Consider the following 23,256-nt stretch of genomic DNA (forward strand, 5'->3'; position numbering starts at 1 on the left):
GGATATGGTAGGCGATTGAGGACTGTGATCAATGGAAAGTTTTGGAAACTTTGAAAGTCGTGCTGATAAGGTGGCTTAGAAAGTCCCTAATATTTGAAAAGGTCTATTCATGACCAGATGCCCAGCCAGTTGCCTTAGTGATAGGTTGCCAGGCATTCTGGGAATCCAACCTTGTCCACCTGTCTTAACTTGGTCTACCTTACCTGGCTATCTCACCTGACTGGGTGGGGACCAGTCTCAGGTCCCTTAATTTCTCTCTCTTCTTACAGGGAGTCAAGCAGCCTCCTTTGCCAGCAAATCTCCCCCAAGTGACTTTAAACTTAAACTTAACCTGAGAAGATTTATTGTAACCTACATTTAAAAAAAAAAAAAAAAAAAGAAATGTTACCCATAGAATGTTGTAATGAAGTCCCTTAAAAATAATTAGAAACCTCTTCATTTAAAGTAATACATCGTCATTTTAGAAAATTTAGAAACCACAAAAAGCATAGACAGGAAGTAAAAATCACCCATAATACTACCAGACACCACCACCCATCATAATATGTTTTAATTTTTAGTCTCAGGTACTCAGAAAAGAAGCCAGAGATTGAAATGAGTGTTGAAGCCTTTTTAAGTGACTTTCATTTAGTTGGTGGCTAACATGGTGGGTCTGCTGTAGACCAGGACAAGTGTGGAGATGTTTAGGGGGGTGGGGAAAGGGACAAGAACAAGTTCTGGTAGGCCCAAAGCTTGTTGGAGGAAGCTGACATTTTCTGGAAAACAAACAACTTTGGGAGCATTCTCTGAATCGGAGGAAATAACCCCTACTTCTGTTCAATGCTCAATTACCATCTGGCAACTGAGGTTGTGGATAAACAACCATATTTACCTAAGGTGGCCTCTGTGACTTGGCAAACATTCTTCTTTGTTTCACTGCTGGGCCAAGGGTCTGAGTCTTATCCCCCATTGGGATCTTTTTCAGAGATACCAGCTTTCGTTTCAGACAGCCCTGAGTCAGAATCCAGACCAGATCACTTTGCCTTTTATTCCTCATCTATGAGAATAATTATTCCCATCAAGCATTCAAAGATGTGACCATGTTAAGTACCTGGCACATAGTAGGTGCTAATTAAATATTAATTCTCTTTGGCTTTCCTAATATAGTCACCCAGAAACCTCCCAAGGATTTTAAAGATTTAGGGTTAAAATTACCTGCAAAAGTTCTCTGTAACCACCAGTAAAGCGGTTCCTCATGGAGGCCAAGTGTGCCACTCCAAGAAAATCACATGGTTTGGAAATCTACCCTCACACCAATAAAGCTGCAGCAGGGAATCTAAGTACCTTTAAGAAAATACGAAGCAGAAGTACTATTTACATTTACCAAGTACTTGTGTGTGTGTGTTGGAGTGGGATGTTTAGTTGTGGGCTGGTCCAGTGGAGGTGGTTCCATAGGACTCAGCTTGGCTAGAGAGAAATTCTTACCTAACATAAGGGAATGACACTGTCAGGAGGGAGCGTGGTAAAGGGGAAAGAGCACGGGCATTAGAGCAGATAGGGCTGAGGTCAAACCCTGGTTCCACCACTGCGGGATTTGAACAGGTTATTTAACCCATCTGCATCACAGTAGTTTCCTCAAGGACAGGCTTAATACTGCTTAATTATTGGAAGGAAATGGAAATCATATATGTCAAGTCCTTAGGCAATAGAAAGTGGTCAAAAATGCAAGCTATTATTATTATCAAGGCTATTAATAATCATCTAGAAAAACAAAATCCAAAGTCAGAAGGACTTTGTCTAACTCCAGGGTGTTGTCTAAATAGGGAATAAAGACAGATATTGCATCCAGGAGGTAGAGCCAGCAATCTCACAACCAAAGGGAGGGGGCATGTACATCTAGTTCTTCAGTGCACACCTCTTAGCTCTCAGGCTCTGTGCTAAGTGCTGAGGAAACAAAGAGAAGAAAAGCGAGAGACATAGTGTCTGCCCTCGTGTAGCCTACAGATTATTAGAGAGGTAGACATTAATCAAGGACTCAAACAAATGCTTGTAAAATTAAAAGAGGGCTAAAGTGTCTGAAGGAAGGGGGATGGATATATGAGAACACATAACGGGGGAAATGGCCATAATGAAAGAGGACAGGGAAGCCTTTTCAATGAGAAGGATGGGTGAGCTGAGATTCAGAAAAGGAAGAAGGAAAGGAGGAAGGGAGAGGAAGAAGGGAGGGAAGAAGGAAAAGGGAATTGACTAGGCTTTTGCAGGAGAAAACAAGTGCAGAAAGCAAGGTGGGGAGGAGATGGCACAGTATGAGGCTAGCGAGGTGGGAAGGCAGGGACTTGACTCTTAAGGATTTCAGTCTTGATTCTGGAAATAATGAAAAGCTGTTGAATTGTTCTAAGGAAGGAGATTATATTCGTGCTTTTAAAAGATCACTCTGGTTTGCAGTATAGAGAAGAAAATGAAGAAAGGCAAGAGAAGATGTACAAAGACCAGTTAGGATAATTTTATATTAGTTCAGATTAAAAATGATGTAGCTTAGTCTACAATAGTAGTAGGGATATTAGTCTATGGTAGTAGTAGGGATGCTAGTAGGAATTCAAGAGACGTTTGGAAGGTAACATGGACAGCATTCGGATACAAAGGGTGAGAGGGGGAGAAGAGCCAAGGATGACACCTGGCGTTTCTGACTTGCATAATTAGAGCAGGACCAGGTTAGAGGGAAGATAAATTAGTTGTTGACCAGGTGTCTTTGAGGTATGTTTCATCCAAGAGGAAGTGCAAGTAGAAGATAGAAGTTTGGAGATGCATGCCTAGAGCTCTGAGAAGTGGCCAAGACTGGAAATGTAAACTTGTGAATCATCCACACATATGTAGCAGTTAATGCTGTGAGTTGAATGAGATCACTTACATAGAGGGAATAAAGTCAGAACAGGAGAGGGCTTAGGAGTGAGCTTTGAGCAATTTCAAATTTAAAAGCCAGTAGAGGAGGATCTGCAGCCAAAGAAAATAGGGAGAGAGGACAGGAAAGTGGAGGTGGGGAGAGGGCAGGAAGGAGCTATGGCACAGAAGCTATGGGAGGAGAGTGCTTCAAGAAGGACTGTAGATCTATTAGGTTAAGCACTGCAGAAGCCACTGATGGCCTTAGCTAGAGCTGTTTTAATAGTGTGATGTACGCCCCAAACTCCTGGGATTGGGATGAAGATGAGTGGGATGTGAAGTGAAGACTGGAAGTATAGCCAACTCATTCAAGTTATTTGATAGTGATGGAGAGAAGAGAGATAACACCACATCTGGAGGGGGATGAAGGGTTAACTGAAGGTGTCTTTATTTTTCAATGGGAAAGACTCAACCGTGCTTACAAGATTAATAGGAATGATTCAACTGGGGCAAAAGTTGAACCTGGAGGAGATAAAAGGGATAATTGTTAGAGTCAGGAAGAGGGATGGGAACAGAGCAGAGACGAAAGAGAAGTAAGGTTCCTCTGTTATAATAAGAATGAAGGAGGACAGGGTGAATGCAGGTGGGAAAGTGAAGGACTTTAAATCTGCTGACTTCTGTTTATTCTGTGAAGTAAGTGGCAAGGTAATACAATAAGAGTGAAAGAAGAGATTAATGTTGGAAGTTTGGAGAGATTGGAGATTTGAAATCATCATCGTTGACAGTGGAAAGGTAATGGTTTGCCAGATACATACAGCAATGTAGCCGGGCAGACCTGAGGCTAGGAGTCAATTAATATAGGAAACAATTGGCCTCATCACATGACTTTGTCCAGTAGCACCGAGCTCCACAGGTGTGAGTGGCTGGGATTTTATCGCATCAAGAAGATAAAATGAATTGGGAGATTGGGATTGACATATATACACTAATATGGATAACTAATAAGAACATGCTGTATAAAAAAATAAATAAAATTAAATTTTAAAAAAAGAAGATAAAACGACAGAGAAGCAAGGGAGTTTTTAGAGTATTTATACCATATATGAAAAAATAAAGATCCACAGAGATAACACAATGTTGATAAAGAAGAGCAGGGAATGAGGACTTGCCGTTGCAGATATTGAAATATATTTACAGTGCTATGGTGGGGGTGGGTGGGAACCTGAGTATAAAGCTCAGTAACAATGTGTTTGGGAACCTGGTATACATAAGCCCCATTGGCCTGGAAAAGTCTCTTTTGCCAGTTGTCTCAGAATATTGTGATCATTAATAACAAACTTTTTCATCCTTGTTTGGACAATAAATTTTATGGTCACTCTTTATATGAGAAAGGTGGCATCACAAAGTGGAGGAAAGATGGATTGAGTGGTGTTAAAAGTAGCTCACGGTATGGACGTCTAGCTTCTAGGCCCCCGGGTAAGGAGCTTAGAGGTCACCACTCCATCCTAACAAGTGAAATGCTGAGCAAACCAAAAAAGCAACAGTTCTTTCTAGAGCCATCAGAGAAATGAGATCACCGGGCACATTGCTGCCCCCAAATTGGAGAGGCAGACAGGAGGATACAGAGAATGACAACTTAACAGAGCAGAAATTTCCATGTGCCGGAGTAGGAAAACCTGAACTACAATAGATGGATTGCTTGAGGCTCAGTGTGGACAAGTCCGAGAGTTAGAAACTCCAGAGGCGCCCAGTCATTGGCGGGGAGGGGGAATAACTTTTGTGGGCTTCACCTCCAGGAGATCTACCACGTCCTCACAGTGAATATCAGAGAAAAAATTCTCTTCGGGCTTCTGGCAAGGGGAGGAGGAAAGGAGCTAGTTTTAAACACACCAGGCATTCTGTTCTTCTCAACAAGGTCTGCTCTCAGGAGGAGCTATCTTACTGGAGCCTAATCTCCTAGAGTTTTATCAGAACGTAGCCTATCTGGGGGAAGGGAAATACCCAACTCCAGCCCCCTCCAGCCATCCAGTCCCACCTAAGTGGTGGGGGGTAACTGAGACGCACACGTGAAATTCACAGTGCAGGGGTACACGTCACCAAAAGACGGAGACCTAATCATAAGACTATAGAACACTTCCTCTCCCTGACCCCTTACCACAGGCACACTTCAAAGATATTGTTGGTTCAGTTTCAGACCACTGCAATAAAGCAAAAATTGCAATAAATCTAGTCACATGACATTTTTGGTTTCTCAGCACATATAAAAGTTATGTTTACATTGTACTGTACTCTATTAAGTGCACAGTAGCATTATGTCTAAAAAATGGACATACCTTAATTAAAAAATACTGTTAAAAAATGCAGTGTGTGAAATGCAATAAAGTGAAGCCACAATAAATTGAGGTATGTCTACATGTTACTAAAGGCCTATTTACCTCAGTTCCTTTTACAGCATATCATGTCCACCTTGCAACAAAAAATTAAAAGGCAAACCAAAAGGCAAAAAACACATCTGAAGAGATAGAGAAAGCATCAGAACCAGACATGGCAGGGATGTTGGAATTATCAGACAGGGAATTTGAAACAACAATGATTAATATGCTAAGGGCTCTAATGGATAAAGTGGACAGCATGTAAGAACAGATGGGCAATGTAAGCAGAGATGGAAATCCTAAGGAAAAACCAAAAAGAAATGCTAGAGATCAAAAACCTTGTAACAGAAATGAAGAATGCCTTTGATGGGCTTGTCAGTAGACTGGACACAGCTGAGGAATCTCTGAGCTTGAGGATATATCAACAAAAACTACTAAAACTGAAAAGCAAAAACACAAAGACTGAAAAAAACAGAACAGAATATACAAGGACTATGAGACAACTACAAAAGGCATAACATATGCATAATAGGAATACCAGGAGAAGAAAGGGAGAAAGGAACAGAAGAAATACTTGAGACAATAATGACTGAGAATTTCCTCAAATTAATATCTGACACTAAACCAAAGATCCAGGAAGCTCGGAGAACGCCAAGAAAGATAAATGCCAAAAAAACTATACCCAATCATATCATTTTTAAACTACAGAAAATTAGAGATAAATTAAAAATCCTGAAAGAAGCCAGAGGAAAAAAACACCTTACCTACAGAAGAACAAAGATAAGAATTATCTACAACTTCTCAGAAACCATGCAGACAAGGAGAGAGTGGGGTGAAATATTTAATGTGTTGAGAGAAAAAAGCCACCAACTTAGAACTCAGTACCCTGTGAAATTATTCTTCAAAAGTGAAAAAGATATAGAGACTTCTTCAGACAAACAAAAATTGAGGGAATTTGTCGCCAGTAGACCCGTCTTGCAAAAAATGTTTACAAAGTTCTTTAGAGAGAAGAAAAATAATATAGGTCAGAAAGTCAGATCTCCATTTAAAAAAGGAAGAGTATTAAAGAAGGAATAAAGGAAGGTAAAATAAATTAAAAAATTTTTCTTATTCTTAATTGATCTAACAGATAATACTTTGTTCAAAATAATAATAGTAACAGTGTATTCAATTATATATGTTTATGTCTATATATGCTTATATATGTGTAAGTGAAATGAATGACAGCAATGATATAAGGGAAAGGAGGAAGGAATTAGGGATATTTTGTTATTATAAGGTACTTGCACTATCTTTGAAGCAGTATAGTGTTATTTGATGGCAGACTTGGGTTAGTTGTAAATGTATACTGAAAACTCCAGGACAACCATTTTAAAAAGCCAAAAAAAAAAAAAAGTATAATTGATACGCTAAGAAAGGAAAACAGATAGACTCATATAAAATTCTCAGTTAGAACCAAAAAAGACAGAAAAAGTGTGAAAGACAGAAATAGGAACAAAGAACAAGGCAACAAATATGGTAAATATTAATCTGCCTATATCAATAATCAGTTTAAACATCAGTGGTCTAAACATCAATTAAAAGGTTGTCAGTGAATCAAAAACAAGACCCTTGTATGTTGTCTATAAGAAATCCACCTCAAATATAAAGACATATATCAATAGATTAAAAGCAGGATGACGAGAAAGATATACAATGTTAACATTAATCAAAAGAAAGCAGGAATAGCTATATTAATTTCAGGCAGAGTGGACTTCAGAGCAATGAAAGTTATCAGGAATAAAGAGAGGCATTACATAATGATAAAGGGATCGATACTCCAAGAAGATGTAATAATCCTTAATATGTTTGCACCTAATGACAGACCATCAAAACGTGTGAGCTGAGGGCTTCCCTGGTGGCGCAGTGGTTGAGAGTCCGCCTGCCGATGCAGGGGACGCGGGTTCGTGCCCCGGTCTGGGAAGATCCCACATGTCGCGGAGAGGCTGGGCCCGTGAGCCATGGCCGCTGAGCCTGCGCGTCCGGAGCCTGTGCTCCGCGACGGGAGAGGCCGCAACAGTGAGAGGCCTGCGTGCCGCCAAAAAACAAAAAAAAAAAAATGTGTGAGCTGAAAACTTGTAGAACTTCAAGGAGAAATAGATGAATCCATTGTCACAGTTGTAGACTTCAATTCCCCTCTATCAGAAATGGACAGATGTAGCAGGCAGAAATTCGGTAAGGACATAGTTCAACTCAGCAGTGCCATCAATCAGCTGGATCTAACTGACATCTATAGACTCGATTCAACAACAGCAGATTACATGTTCTTCTCAAGCTCACATGGAACATTCAACAAGATGGATCACATTCTGGGTCATAAAATACACCTTAACAAATTTAAAAAGATAGAAATTATACAATATCTGCTCTCACACCACAATAGAATTAAACTAGAAATCAATAATAGAAAGATAGCTGGAAAATCCCCAAATAGTTGGAGATTAAACAACACATTTCTAACCAACACATGGGTCAAAGAAGGAATTTCGAAAGAAATTTTAAAATATTGTGAACTAAATGAAAGTGAAAATACAACTTATCAAAATTTGTGCGATGCAATGAAAGCAGCACTTAAGGGAAATTTATAGCATTGAATGTACATATTAGAAAAGGAGAAAAACTTTAAATCAATCTAATCTTCTACTTTAGGAAACTAGAAAAAGAAAAGCAAATATATCTAAAATAAACCGGAAAAATAATAAAAATTAGAGCAGAAATCAATGAAACTGAAAAAAGAAAGAAATCAATAGAGAAAATCAATAAAACCAAGAGCTGGTTGTTTGAAAAGATCAGTAAGATTGATAAGCCCTTAGCCAGGCTAACTGAAAAAAAAAAGAGGAGACACAAGTTACTAATATCAGAAATGAAAGAAGGGACATCACTACAGATCCCATGGACACTAAAAGAATAATAAGGAGTATTACAAACAACTCTATGCTCACAAATTTGATAACCTAGATGAAATGGACCAATTCCTTGAAAGACGCAATCTACCAAAACTCACACAATAAGGAATAGAAAATATCAGTAGACCTATATCTTTTAAAGAAATTGAATCAATGATTAATATCCTTCCAAAACAGAAAGAACCAGACTGAGATGGGTTCACTGGTGAATTTCTTCTTTAAGGAAGAAATTATACCGATTCTCTACTTCCTAACTCATTCTATGAGGCCAGCACCACCCTATTACCAAAAGTAGACAAAGACATTGCAAAGAAAGGAAAACTGCAAACCCATATCTCTCATGAACATAGATGTAAAATTCCTCAACAAAATATTAGCAAATCAAATGCAACAGTGTATAAAAAGAATAGACACCATAACCAAGTGGGATTTATCCCAGTCATGCAAGGCTGGTTCAGCATTTGAAAATCAATTAATGTAATCGATCACATCAACAGGTGAAAGAAGAAAAATCACATGATCATATAAATAGATGCAGAAAAAGCATTTGACAGAATCCAACACCCTAACTCTCAGCAAACTATGAATAGAGATAAAGGTCCTTAACTTGGTAAAGAGCGTACAAAAAACCTACACTTAACATCATACTTACTGGTAGGAAACTTGAGACTTTGCTGCAAAGATCAAGAACACGGCAAGGATGTCCCCTCTTACCACTACTTTTCAACATCATACTGGATGTCCTAGCTAATACAACAAGACAAGATAAGGAAATAAAAGATATACGGATTGGGAAGGAAGAAATAAAGCCGTCTTTGTTTACAGATGACATGGCTGTCTACATAGGAAAATCTGAATCGACAAAAGACCTCAGGGAACTAATAAGCAATTACAGCAAAAGCTTGACGATTGCCCGGGGTTGTGGGGAGGAAGGGATGAATCGGCAGAGCAGAGGATTTTTTAAGGCAGTGAAACTACTCAATACAATACTACAATGGTGGATGCATATTATACCTTTGTCAAAACCCCATAGAACACCAAGAGTGAACTCTAATGTAAACTGTGGACTTTGGGTGATGATGTGTCAGTGTAGGTTTCTATAGGTTTATCAGTTGTAACAAATGTACCACTCTGATACCTGATGTTGATAATGGGGAAGGTTGTGCATGTGTGGGAACAGGGGGTATATGGGAACTCGCTGTACTTTCTGCTCAATTTTGCTGTGAGTGTGAAACTGCTCTAAAAAAATCTGTTTACTAATTTGTTTTGAAGTAGCTCACAGTATGGAGAAAATAGAGTTGGATCCCTACTCCATCACATTAAAAAGTAAATTCTACATGGATTGAAGGCCTAAATGTGAAAATAAAATTATAAAGCTACTGGAAGAAAATACTAGAGAATATCTTTGTGATCTCAGTGTTTTTAGCAAGACCAAAAAAGTGCAAGCCATAGGAGAGAAATTGATCAATTTGATTAGATGGAAATTATTGAAGAATTCCAAAGATAAGATGAACGTCTGGGTGACAGAAAGATATTTGTAAATGATGAGCATTTCATATCTGGAAAGTCCTACAAATCGACAAGAAAAAGAAAAATCCACCAGTAAATATTTTGAGTAGGCAATTCACAGGAGAAACGTGAAGATGTTCATGTGAAGGAGATGCTCAAATTTGCTAGTATTAAATGAAAACAAGATACTACTTTACATCCATCAGGTTGGAAACAATTAGGAAGTCCAATAATCACAAGTACTAGTGAGGATATGGGGAAATGGGAACAGTTATGCATAGCTTATAGAATGAAAGTAGGTAAAGCCATTTTGCAGAACAATCTGGAACTACTTAGTGAAATTAATATGATTATACCTACAACCTCACAACCAAGCAGTCCCACTACATGGTTTATATTGCTGAGAATCTCTCAGGTACGTTCATAAGCAGAGCAGCATGAGGATTTGTATTACAGCAATGTTTGTCGAGGCAAAGAGCTGGAAGTCAGTTAAGTGCTCCTCACTGGGAGAATAAGTAAAATGTGGTCCATGCATGCAGTGGAGTACTAAGCAGCATCAGTAGCAGTGTTACATTCACATGTAGTAACACTGACATATCTCAAAATTATAAGATTAAGTGAAAGAAATATTAAAATACAAAACAACTCTATGTAACTTCAAGTAAATTACACACACACACATATATGTAATATATGTATATAGAGATATTCAGAAGGACATATATTAAATACTTAGGCGTGAGCAGTAAACAAAGGAAGGAAATGAGAGATGTATAAAGAATATAGAGGTAAACAAAACGTTGCCTTTGCTTTGCACAGTGATGAAAGGATATGATGTGACTTAATTTTTTACCTGCTTTCCTAAAAAAAAGAGGAATTAAAAAACATTTTAAATAAAGTAAATACAATATGGATATAATGATCTCATTAAGTTGTATTTGAAAATTAAATGAGTAATTCATATAAAGCACTTAGCTTAGTACCTAGCCTACACTAAACACCCAATAAATGTTCTCTGTTAATGTTAGTAACACCACTCATAACACAGCTACTACCAATCAGTTGGAGTTGGCACTTAAGACCCATTGGATTTAGACGGTTTCCCCAAAAAGAGCCATTCAGGTCTAACAGTCTGTGGTTCTATGAGAGGGATAGGCAAGTCCTGGCTGCAGACCCAGAAGCAAGCCGGAGAAATGGTGAAAACAGCCTTGTGGAATGGGAATGGCTACCAGCTTTTTTGCAGTGTCATAGGAAATCTTGATGGTTAACTTGGGAGAACACCGGTATAAGGCACAAATTAAGAAAGGAGAGGCTGCAAGAGTAAACAGTGCTATAGAGCTGGGCGACTTTATGTACTTTGGTATACTTACTCCAAAGGGGGGTTTTCTTTTAACATTTTAATTTCAAGCTATAAAATTGAATCACAACGTCTAGGTATATAGTGTTTGCTTTGGATCATCTTTCCCCCACCCTCCTCCTTCCCTGAAGTGGGACACAGGTTGTTGTAGTGAAATGAGCAACATCATCACCTAGTGGCCTGTCCCTCAAAGTGCTGACGTAAGATCCTGGTCCCAGAGAGCGGAGAACAGGTGCTACATCCTTGCCCTTACGTTAATTCAACAAGCATTAAGTGGGGCTCTGTGCCAGGCACTGTTCTGGTGTCTTGGGGATGTAGAACTACTAACAGAAAATGACAGATTTAAAAATAAAATTAAGGAAGTGTCAACACGGAAACTTCCCAAAGTGACATTGCATTTTAATGTGTTTATTTTCCACTGGTTTTCCACAGATCATAGATGAAGAAGAAACACAATTTATGAGTAATTGCCCCGTTGCGGTCACCGAAAGCACCCCACGGAGGAGGACGCGGATCCAGGTGTTCTGGATAGCGCCCCCTGCAGGAACCGGCTGTGTGATTCTAAAGTAAGTGAACAAGGGAATCCTTGCAACACTTCACTCCCCTTTCCTGTGCTCTCTCGAAGTCTCCGTGGTGCGGTTGCAGAAGGAAAAGTGCCTTTATTGGGGCATCAGACAAGTTGTATCATCTCTCTGCCCTCCCTTATCTTGACTCTAAAACAGGACTATGGGCGGTCTTTTGTAAAGTGCTATGCAAAGAATCAATCACCTGAATCTCTATTTTCTTCCCATGCAATGACCTGCTGGTTACTCTCTATCTTCCTAGAGATAATGACCCCTATGGCTGGTCAAGAAAAATTATGACCCAGGCGAGGATAATTTTTGGCTTCCTCCGTCTTGAATACACCCCCTGTCCTTAAGCTGTGCTAGACTGACCTGAGACCTGACTATAACCTCCGTTGGCCCCAGGCTCTGCTTTATGATCCTGTCTTCTTCCTTCTCCCATCAAAATTGCCCTCTTGCCCCGCTTCCTATGGGGCATCTTGATCCTCCTCTTGGTGAGTTACAATAGATGATGAGAGGTATGAGCCAGCCAATGGTTTTCCCATGAAAGGTAGCATTATCTCAAACCTGTGCTTCCAAAGTTGTATGTTATAGAATGATGTTCAGGGAGATGTAAATAGGTGGGCAGGAAATCAATTTCTATGGTTAAATAACTTCGGAAGATGCTGTATGCTATATATCTCCTTCTTGCAGATTCACAACATATATTAGCATATTGAAGGTTTTGCAAAGTCCTGCCAAAAAAGAAGTCTGTTTAACTTGGTTTCGCCCAGCATTTCCCAGACTTGACTGCAAAGCTCCTTTTTTTGCTGAGACATCTATTAACATTAAGTAGTTTGAGAAATGTGGCTATAACCTGTTTTAAATACATTTTAAGGCTCTACAGAGTGATGTTGAGAATTTTAGGATTTCAGACAGGCAAATAGTCGTGGGTAGATCGATAGGCAAGGCTCCAATGCCAGCATCCAAGAAACCCTTTTTCCTGGAGTTAGGGGCTGGGAACTTCCCAACCATCTTCTTCTTTAAATCCCCTAAGGCCTTATGTATATATTTGGTTCATTTGTCTGAACCTGTGGCAGGTGGACATTTCTAAAGACTTACAACTACAGCCCAGCCCTGAGGAGAGACTGATAAGGAGGCATTCCACCTAGACTCTCCATTCCCTGCAGTTTCTGGACCCAGCTGTGCCTGCCTTATGGGAGAAAAAGAAAGCTTGCAGAGATTTCTGGAAGCCTCTGTCCATTGTCCAGACGCAGTCTTGTCTTTGGCCTCTTTTTGCTGCCATCTGTATGGACATCATTTATTTTTTTCTTAGTTTAATGCAAGCTGAGCATCCTTCCTCAGATTCCTTGAGAAGTTTGGCTTTTGGCACTAATCTACATTGGTGATTTGTTTTAAATTTAGAAGTAGAATTTATGTATAAGTATAAATCCCAATATATAACATGTATCTAGTATCTAGTTGCAATGTGGGAGAAGGCCTTGTGGGAATAAACGAAGACCACTGAACTGAGAAAAGAGGCTATTTATTCAGAGCTTGCTATGTAGCAAGGAAATCAGCTGCCATCACTAGCATTTGACAGAGACTCAAAGGCAGGCAGAGGAGTGGGAAAGCTTTACAGTGAAAAATAAGAGAAGATTGTGGGTACTTTCTCACTGGAGATTGTTGGCATGGGGAAGCTGAGGGCGGGCTAACTAGAAATGGAGCATCTGATGTGATTGGTTTGGAGAGCATATTAGGCTTTCTCTGACTGGTCCTGAGATGGAAATAGAGGAGGCAGTGGGGCAAAATTAGAGAGTTGACATCGTTGCCCAAGTCCTAACCGTTCTGGACTAATGGCTGCAGACGTTGTGGTTTGGCTTCCCATTTACTGCAGAGGTTGGGGGTCAGAGTTCTATCGTCACTGTCAGATACAGCCTAGCCTTTGTCCATTAGTATATTCAGTCTCTCAGCCTGGAGACCGGGTTCTCAGCTTGGCTTTCCAGTACCCACACCCCTGCCCATGGCAGCCCTATCACTCCACAGAGGGGCTCTCCAATATCAGATCTGTGTGATGAACCTTCCTGCTCTAAAACCCTCATCCCTTTGGTGTAGATCTCTGGTTTTCTTTGACTTATTCTCACAAACCAGAAGCCTTTGATCTTCCTGTTGGAAGCCAAAAAGGCTTCTCTTGTTTACTGTTAACAATGAACATATGTGAACATATGTTTATCCATTAACAGTAAACAAATGTGGCTTGTTCAGTCACTCATTCTTTCAGTAAATGTAACTGAGCTTCTATTTGCACAGACGTCCACAGTGTACAGGCAACTGAAGTTAAGATCTTGGCCCTAAAGGTTCTCACAGGCCAAATGGAGAAGAAAGAAAGGGACAACCAGTACTGTCTACCATGAAGTCAGCTGCACATCTAGCGGGCTTTGTCTAATTTAATCTTCACAACAAACTTCCCCCTTTTATGCAGGAGGAGACAAGTCTCAGTGAATTAGGCAAGTTTCTTGAAGTCATACTTCCATTTAATGCTAAAGCCCCATGTTCTTCCTTTCTTTTATCTTTTTCTGAAGGAATTAAATGTAATTTATAATTATTCACTAAAGAAATCATTTTATAGGTAAGATGTAAATACATTCACATTGTAAAATTTCAAACAATACAGAAAATAGTGAAATACAGAAAAATACAGAATACAAAAAAAGTGAAAAATCCCTGACATTTCTCCCAATAAATCCCACAGTCTTCTACCCCAAAGTAACAATAGATATCAATTTGGTGTGTATTTGTTAGACTTCTATCTGTGAGTTTATACACATATAAAAAAACATACAAGTACCCTTTACACAAATGGTATCATGGTCTACGTGATGTCCTGAAATTAAATAGGTTTTCACTAAATAAAAGGTATTAGAGATATTTCCAGGTCAGAACATATGGATCTATCTCTGTTTTTAAACTGTTGCATATAATCTACTGTGCAAATGTGTTAGTTATTCCACAGTTGATGGACATTTAGATTGTTTCCAGTTTTTTACTATTACCAATAGTGCTATAATAAACATCCTTACACATACCTCTTTGAGCAAATATGCAAGTTTTTATCCATGGTAGCTGCCAAGAAGTAGGATCATAAGGGCTGGACATTTATAATTTTAATAGACACTGCCAGATTTTCCTCCAAAAAGCTTGCCAACTTAAACACTCTCCCTGACTGTGAACAAGAGAGCCTGTTTCCTTACTTGCTCAACAACTCTTTTTTTTTTTTTTTTTTTAATTTGGCTGCACCAGGTCTTAGTTGCGGCATGTGGGATCTTTAGTTGTGGCATGTGAACTCTTAGTTGTGGCATGTGAGATCTAGTTCCCTGACCAGGGATTGAACCCGGGCCCCCTGCATTGGGAGTGTGGAGTCTTAGCCACTGGACCACCAGGGAAGTTCCTCAACAGCTCTTGATGTTTATCATTCTTTAAAGTTCTGCCCATCTGATGGTTAAAAATGGTGTCTTGTGGTAATTTATATTTTCCTGATTACTAGTAATATTAAGAATCTTTTCAAATATTTATTCCATTTATTTCTCTTATTCCTCTTTGTAAATGGCCCATTCATATTCTTGTCCATTATTCTAATAATGTTTCTTTTAAAAATTGATGTTTATATATTTCCATATATTTATATATAAAATATATGTGTATATTATATGTATAAAATATATTTTATATTATGTGTTTTATATATAAACATATGTAAATATATAATTTAATATATTTAAACTATATTTATGTTTAAAATTGATCCTTGTATGGTGCAGATAATAACACTTTGTTATAAATTTCAAATATTCCTCTCCATCTTTCTCTTAACTTTGCTTATGAGTATCTAATCATCCAAAAATTTGGCATTTTGTTTTAGTCAAATGTATCCATCCTTCCTCTTATGAATTTTGATTTGTATCTTGTCTAAAAATAATCTTCCTACACCCAAGGTTATAAATATATTCCCATATTGTTAATATTTTTATAGGTTTAAAAATAAATTTAGGTCTTTAATCTTCCTGGAATTTAATTTTGTGAATAATATGGTATCAATAAGCCTCAAGAAAAAATAGATGGCATGCTCCACATGAGGTGCCAAAGGGTCGTTGAATCAGGGGTCTGATTATGATGGTGTGGCCAAAATAAAAGTGAGAGGGGCCTTTAGCACCCATGTCTGAAGGGGCGAAAGGAGCGTGCAGAGGACGGGGCAGAGAAGACCACCACCTCCCAGGGGCTGAGAACTTCAGTTAAGGGAAGCTACTAGCCTGAGGTGACCCACAGGGATCCCAGTCTTGATTCCCTGTCAATTCTCCCTTTTGACCTTGACTCCCACCACGAGGACAACGAAGCCTCGTTGATAGAGTTCACACAGATTCTCCTCTCCCGCAAAGAACAGGGTACAGAAGGTTGAAGGAAGTAGCTGGAGGGACAGACCAGAGCTATCCACACAGCTGGGAAATGAAAATCTACCTATTTTTCTCAAAATGGCTAGGTAGTTGTTTCACATCCATTTATCACATAGTCTGTCCTTTCCCTTATTGTTTGAAATGCTACTTTCACAAATATAAAATTTTTATACATGTCTGTTCTGTTCTGTTGATCTTCTTATCCCTGCACGAAACCCACACCATTTTATAGCAAAATTTTATTTTATGTTTTGATAGCAAGTCATCGCTCATTAATCTTCTGGTTCAAAATGTTCATGGCCATTCAAGCAGATTCATAATTCCAGACGAATCATAGAATGAGTTTGTGTTGTGTTTAATAAAAACGTATATTGGGATTTTGAATGGTGTTGCAAACCCTACAATATGTTTTTATATCATAGCAACCTACAGTGTGTTTTCCCAGTTAGAAATATGGAATATGCCCTCTTCAGGTCTTTTATGTCCTTCAGGAAAGTCATGTAATTTTTCCTCATTTGAATTAAACATTCTTGTAAGGCTTTTTCTCCCCCACAGGTGTTTTATACTTTTATTGCTTTTGTGAATGGGCTCTTTTTTCCTGTTAAAGTTTCTAATCATTGATTGCTTGTGTTTAGGAAAGCTATTGATTCTTGTACCTTGAGTTTGAGTTTAGACAGTGCTGAACTCTCTTAATAGTTCTAATGTTTATTTTTCATTTGGGGGGAAATAATGAATAAATATACCTTTGTATCTTTTTCATGTTTTAGTTTATTATCTATCACCTCTAGTACAGTATTAAATAGTGGTATTCATGCTTATTCCTGATTTTAATGAGAATACTCTTATAATTCACTTTTAAGTATAACAGGAAGTACAGGTATCAAACTGATGCCTTGAATCAAGTTGAGAAATACCCTTTATCTAGATGAGAAAGTTTCCTTGTTTTTCTTGTGGAAGGTGGTATTGGAGAAACCAATCACAACCAGTATTCCATGTGTCCAGAGCTGACCATCACTGAGAAAGACTCAGAGTATAAACAAGGATCCTGACTTTCAAGACACTTTCCTGAAGTCTAGTTGTGGTGTAAATAAAAATACATATGCAAAACTTAGTCAACCCAAGACAGACATGAACTGGGGACAGATTAAACATGGTTAGTCAGAAAGTAGATGCATGAAGAATGTAATAATGGGAGCACCAGAGCTCCTTAGAAAGGTTAGTTTCTATCTTGAAGGCAGTAGTAGGCTGTGGATAAATGGACAGAAGGGAAGAGGTCATTCCAGGTGAAGGGTGTGAATGGAGTGAAACTAACGTGAGAACTTAGAGGTGAGAGTAAATATGGTGGCACTGGGAGACAGTAAACAGACAGACTCGGTGAGATTAGAAGGTCATTGGGGGCCGAAATCCATTGCTAAATCATGCAGGTTCTCCAGTGTCAAGACGAAGAGGTTGAACTTGATTCAAGAGGAACAAGGGAGCCATGAGTGGACTAAACAGTGGACTGACATGCTAGAAGGAAGATTCACTAAAAAGTTAGTCTGGGTGCTTACGTCTGGCAGCAAATTCCAGGAAAGATGAAGGGGGAGACACTAACTTTGTTGCAGAGCCCTCACTTTCAAAAATGGGCATTTGTGTTGCTGTGTTAGGGTAATATTCCTGGGAGAAGGCAGACTGGTAGTGTAAGCTGCAGAGTCTGCTAAATATCTGTAGATGACAGCTCTGAAGCCCACGTAGCTGGTTATGTTCCTTTGCCCAGGAGGGCTGGGAAGGGAAGCACATCGCAATTACAACTTTCGTTTTGGCACAAACCTGACACCATTTCCATTTTCCATTTGGATGCAAAGATTTGAACATTTCTAAATTACAGGCTTTTGAGACATCCCTCCTTATAGCCTTCTCCCTACAAATGAATGACCCAGCACTTAAAGTTTCCGTGGCATGCTTCAACGCTGCAAACTGTTACAGCAAAGTGGTGATTGATTGAAAGAAAAAGCCTCTGTGAATAGAATAGATGTTTACAGACCCCATCAGAGGGAAGTCCTATCCCCTTAAGTCTGATAAAAGTTTTGTCCCTGGAAGTGATCTTGTCTTTCCATACCTTCATTGCATACATTTATTACTAGACTTCTGACACCCACTTGTCACTTCTTGGGGGGGTTTTGAGATGTGGGTTGCCTTACCCTGGAGGAGATAGTCACTTGGCGAACCATTTGGGGAATTCAACCGTATGAAACAATGATTGGTTGCAGGCAGTAATAACAGCCCAGAGTCAAGCCCTGGTCTAGGTGCATTATAGATACTCTTTTAATCCGCAGAGCAACCCTATGAAGTGGATACTATTGGGATGCTAAGGCACAGAGAGGTTAAGTAACTTCCCTAAGGTCACAGGGTAAGTGACAGAGCTGGGATTTAAACAGAGAAGCATTCTGGGTTCCAGAGTCTGTGATCTTAGTACTGTACTCCACCATCTCAGGCAGGTCAGGTTCACCTGCAACTTCTCCTTCTCCCCCAACATGATTAGTTGCCATAACTGCCTCTTCTTTCTCTCAGTTGCTTTACATTCACTGCCTTTCTCACAGGCACTTCTTGCCTCACTATTGCAGGAACCTTGTACTGCTCACACTAGTTCCTTGCCCTGTGATTCTGCCTCTTACTGGTATAAGAATTGCTGTCCTCATAGGCAGCTGAGTCACACCGCTTACATAACAAACTTGAAGGGGGCTCTGCATCACCTTCCAGATCAAGTCCAGAATCCCGATCGGAGCATTTAAGTCTCCCTATGTCCTTTACCAGAGTCCCTGACCAGCCTCTTCTTCCACTGAATCCCTCCGTGAACAGTGTTCTCTTGCCAGTCTCGTCTGCTCACTCTCTTGATAACATTTATGGAGCACCTACTGTATGCAGTCAATGAGGATTCAGAGACTGTCTCTGAGAATGTCACAGTCTAGGGCTGAAACACAAAATAAGTCAAGTCCACAGTCCTTCATCTGCATTTCTGAAACCCAAAAAGCTCTAAAATCCAAAAGATATTTTCTCAACTCATTTAGGATCCAAACCTGCCTTGAACTGACTTGAAGTTATTTATAGTCTTTTACTGTAAATATTAATGTGTTCGATGCTGCAAAATATATGCAAAGTACCCTGTATTATCTTTCTGAAATCCAAAAATATTCTGAATTCTGAGATACCTCTGGCCTCAAGGGTAACAGATAAGGGAACTTGGCCATCTGATGGAAAGTTTGGTCATGGATTGCAGGGGAGGCAGCCCTCTGGCAGGACTGGGATTCACAGAAATATTAAAAACGAGCAATTCATTTCTTGCACGTGAAATAACCTGTTCCCAGCTGCAGCTGCTACTAGATCTGAGAACGTATTCAGTGTTCCCCATCACCAAAAAATGAAGCCAAAATTCCTTAGCGTGGGGTCCAAGGTCCTTAGTGATGTTTGCAGACACCTTTGCAGCCTCATTTGTTGCTCCTCCTCCCACCCAAGGCTGCAAGCTTCATGGAGGAGGGGATCAATTTTACTCATCTGTGTGGCCCTAATGTAGGGGTTGGCAAACCACAGTCTGTGGGCCACGTCTGGCCCACTGCCTGTTTTTATAAAGAAGGTTTTATTGGAACACAACCAGGTTCATTCATTTCTGGATTGTTTAGGGCCCCTTTCACGCTACAGCAGCAGAATTGAGAAGTTGCAGTAGAGACCTTATAGCCTACAAAGTCTAAAATATTTTTTATCTGGCACCTTATAGAAAAAAATGTACTCACCCCTGCTCTAATGTATACCCCGGTGCCAGGAACTCAATAACTGCTGATTCTTGGCCTAGGTTCTCCTAAAAGCCCAGCTTAGACAAAGGCTTGTGTGCAGAGAGTTTATCTGGGGAGTGAGCCCAGGGAGAAGGTGGGGGCAGTGGGGATGGGGGTTATTTGGTCAAGTGTTATTGACCTGGTCATCACCGTAGGCAGTCAGTCGATGCTTGCCCCTGCTGGGACCTTTGGAGAAGACATATGACATGTGTCTCAGAGCAGCGTGCCCAGGAATGAAGGGGGAAGCCATTATCCATTGGTTTTCATCCTCCATTGATCAAGGGTAGCCCCACAGGCATTAATGCCCTTGCAGTCTGGGTTGCACGTGTGTGAATGTTCATCAGGTTCTGAACATGTACTGCAGCACCAAGAGAAGCTCTGGGACAAGAAGCAAGAGGTACACCACACAGACAAGGTGTGTATCATCTAATTACAGTGGACAGAGCTGCTCATAGCAACAGTGGATGGAATCAGAGTTGGGATGAGAGGATGTGAAGAGGCGTATAGAGATGCTCAATGCATCAGTTAGTATGAGTAGTAGTATAAGTAGCTTGCATCAGTTAGTATGAAGAGTAGTATAAGTAGCTTACATTTATTGCCAAGAACTATGCTAGGTGCATTGCATGCCTTATTTTACTTAATCTTCATAAAAGCCCTGTAGGGTCTTCACTATACTCTTCCCATTTTCTTGATGAGAAAACTGAGGTTTAGAGAGTTTGTATTCAGGGTAATAAAGCAGTTTAGTGATAGAGCTGGGTCTTAAACCCACTTCCACTTGACTCCAAAGCCCTTGTTGTTAACTAATCACCACTAAGCTACACTGACCCGCACACCCCCACCTTCTGCCTCACTTGGTCTGTGAAGCCTGGAGAGGCGTGGGACTGCCTGGGTCGGGGAGTTGTTGCTCCCAAGTGAGGAAACTAAACGTCCTTTAGAAAATGGAAAACAAAGCCAAGGACCTGGCAAGAGAAAGACTTGTTAGTGAGGATAGAGATGAGTATTAGGAGGGATTAGCCAGAACTCATAAGATTTTGTAACTTCATGGAGCTCACCAACTCTTTTTATCTTGGAAGGAAATAACACAGAAAACCCACATCTGATGACTCTGTGTATGATTTAGAGGAATCTGGCAGGATTAGAAGGATCTGATGTGGCTGAAGTGCAGCTTACCCTGCAATTTTTCTGGCATTAGCTATTGAGAAGAACCACAGGCTCCTTCGTCATAAGTCAGGGTGGCTCTCCCTTGAGGCTGGCTAGAACCTCAGCAATGCTAACTAGGGGTGGAAGCAAGGAATCTATAGAAAAGGGGGTGGGAAACCCCAGACCAGTAGAAGAGGCTGGTTCTTGTGAGAGCAGTTGGAGAAACCAAGACCATGGTTAAAAGGGCAGCATGAGGGCTCCCCTGGTGGCGCAGTGGTTGAGAGTCCGCCTGCCGATGAAGGGGACACGGGTTCGTGCCCTGGTCCGGGAAGATCCCACATGCCGCGGAGCAGCTGGGCACGTGAGCCATGGCTGCTGAGCCTGCGCGTCCAGAGCCTGCGTTCCGCAACGGGAGAGGCCACAACAGTGAGAGGCCCGCGTACCACAAAAAAAAAAAAAAAAGAGGGCAGCATGTGCTTGGTTCAGGAAGACTTAGATACTCTAAGACATGTCATCCAACAGGTGGAATCCAGATACCAGGGCTTCCTGGGAGGCTGGCAGTGGCATAGTTCCAAGGGAGCAGTCCAATGGCGGCAGAGTTTCGTTCCGCAGCTGGAGTCCCAGGTGTAGGATCCAGCCCCCGGGGAGAAAACTGGGAAGAATTAACAGGAAGTACGTGCTGTGGAGGCGCTCCAGGCACAGCAGGAAACTGAGGCTCAGATGGAACACGGAAACCCACACTGCAAGGGGCAGCGGTGTGACCACAACTCGGTGGGCATGTGCGAGTGAATGGCCCACCCCAGTCGTGCACAGGGACCCAGAGCCCTGGCAGCAAGACCAGTCCCAGTCCTATCCCAGTGCTGGAGCAGGGATTGCCAAGATATTCTAGGCCCTGATCGTGGTGGGATCAAAACATGATGTTTAGATCCTGTGGACATTTAAAACATTGAAATTAAATTCATACAACATGAAATTAACCAGTTTAAAGCCATCAGTTTGGTAGCATTTAGTACATTGACAATGTTGTGCAACCACCACCTCTGTCTAATTCCAAAATATTTCCATTGCTCCAAAGTAGAACCCTTTACTCATTAGCAGGAACCCCATTTTCCTCTCCCGGCAGCCCCTAGCAGCCACCAATCTGCGTTCTGCCTCTACGGATTTGCCTATTATTGATATTTCATATTAATGGAATCATACAATATGTGATCTTTTGCATCTGACTTTTTTCACTTACCATAATGTTTTTGAGGTTCATCTATGTTATAGCATGTATTGATACTTCATTCCTTTTTATATCTGAATAATATTCCATTACATGTATATACCACAATTTGTTTGCCCTGGGACTTTTTTTTTTTTTTTTTTTTTTGTGCGGTACGCAGGCCTCTCACTGTTGTGGCCTCTCCCGTTGCGGAGCACAGGCTCCGGATGCACAGGCTCAGCGGCCATGGCTCACGGGCCCAGCCGCTCCGCGGCATGTGGAATCCTCCTGGACCGGGGCACGAACCCGTGTCCCCTGCATCGGCAGGCGGACTCTCAACCACTGCGCCACCAGGGAAGCCCTGCCCCACCAGGGAAGCCCTGCCCCGGGACATTTTTGACATGAAATGGTCACAGGATAAAAATGCAACAATGAAAAATCATCAGATGGTATCATATCTACATTAACCTTTCAATCCATATACATATTTTTTTTAACCAGGGAATATATAGTAGACGTGTTCCTCCACTCCTGAGCCTCACCCCTTCCCCAGGTAGGACAGTGACAGCCCTGGGACAAGGGTGGAAAAGGACAAAGAGATGTTTCCACACCTACCTCGTCTCTCAGGGTCATGAAGTAAGTGCATTGACCTGCTAGTGGGCAGGGCTGGGACCCAGGGCTGGGTCTGGCCTGCTACAGGCTGGGTCCTCAGGCTGCAGGATTGTGGTTTTCTTACATCTGGTGTCTGCCCCCTGTTGGATGAGGCTGGTCTAGAGGCTAGTGGAGTCTTCCTAAGGGCAGGGCCAGGGCCCAGGGGATTCTGGGACTGGTGTCTGCCCACCAATGGATGGAGCTGGGTTCTGGGCCCTCTGGTGGGCAGGGCCATGTCCAGAGGCAGCTGTGGGCTCAGGAAGTCTTTAGGCCGCTTACCTGCTGATGGGTGGGGCTGTGTGTGTGTGTCCCAGTTAGTTGCTTGGCCTGAGGCATCCCAGCACCAGAGCCTACAGGCTATTGCGTGAGGCCAGGTCTTGGCACTAATGAGCTGGAGGGAGATTTTCAAAATGGCGCCCGCCAGCA

At 41.0% G+C, this 23,256-nt stretch overlaps 1 protein-coding gene across 1 annotated transcript in view; it reads left to right on the forward strand.

The window, feature by feature from the left end:
* The window catches only part of SPON1 (spondin 1), a 275,099-nt gene that overhangs the window by 70,397 nt on the left and 181,446 nt on the right, over nucleotides 1-23,256 (forward strand). The window contains exon 3 of the mRNA XM_082661256.1: nucleotides 11,472-11,605. Coding sequence (XP_082517382.1) covers nucleotides 11,472-11,605 — 134 coding nt within the window. The remainder of the gene's footprint in view (nucleotides 1-11,471; nucleotides 11,606-23,256) is intronic.

Source organism: Grampus griseus, assembly GCF_964374135.1.
Source record: "Grampus griseus genome assembly, chromosome: 8".
NCBI lineage: Eukaryota > Metazoa > Chordata > Mammalia > Artiodactyla > Delphinidae > Grampus > Grampus griseus.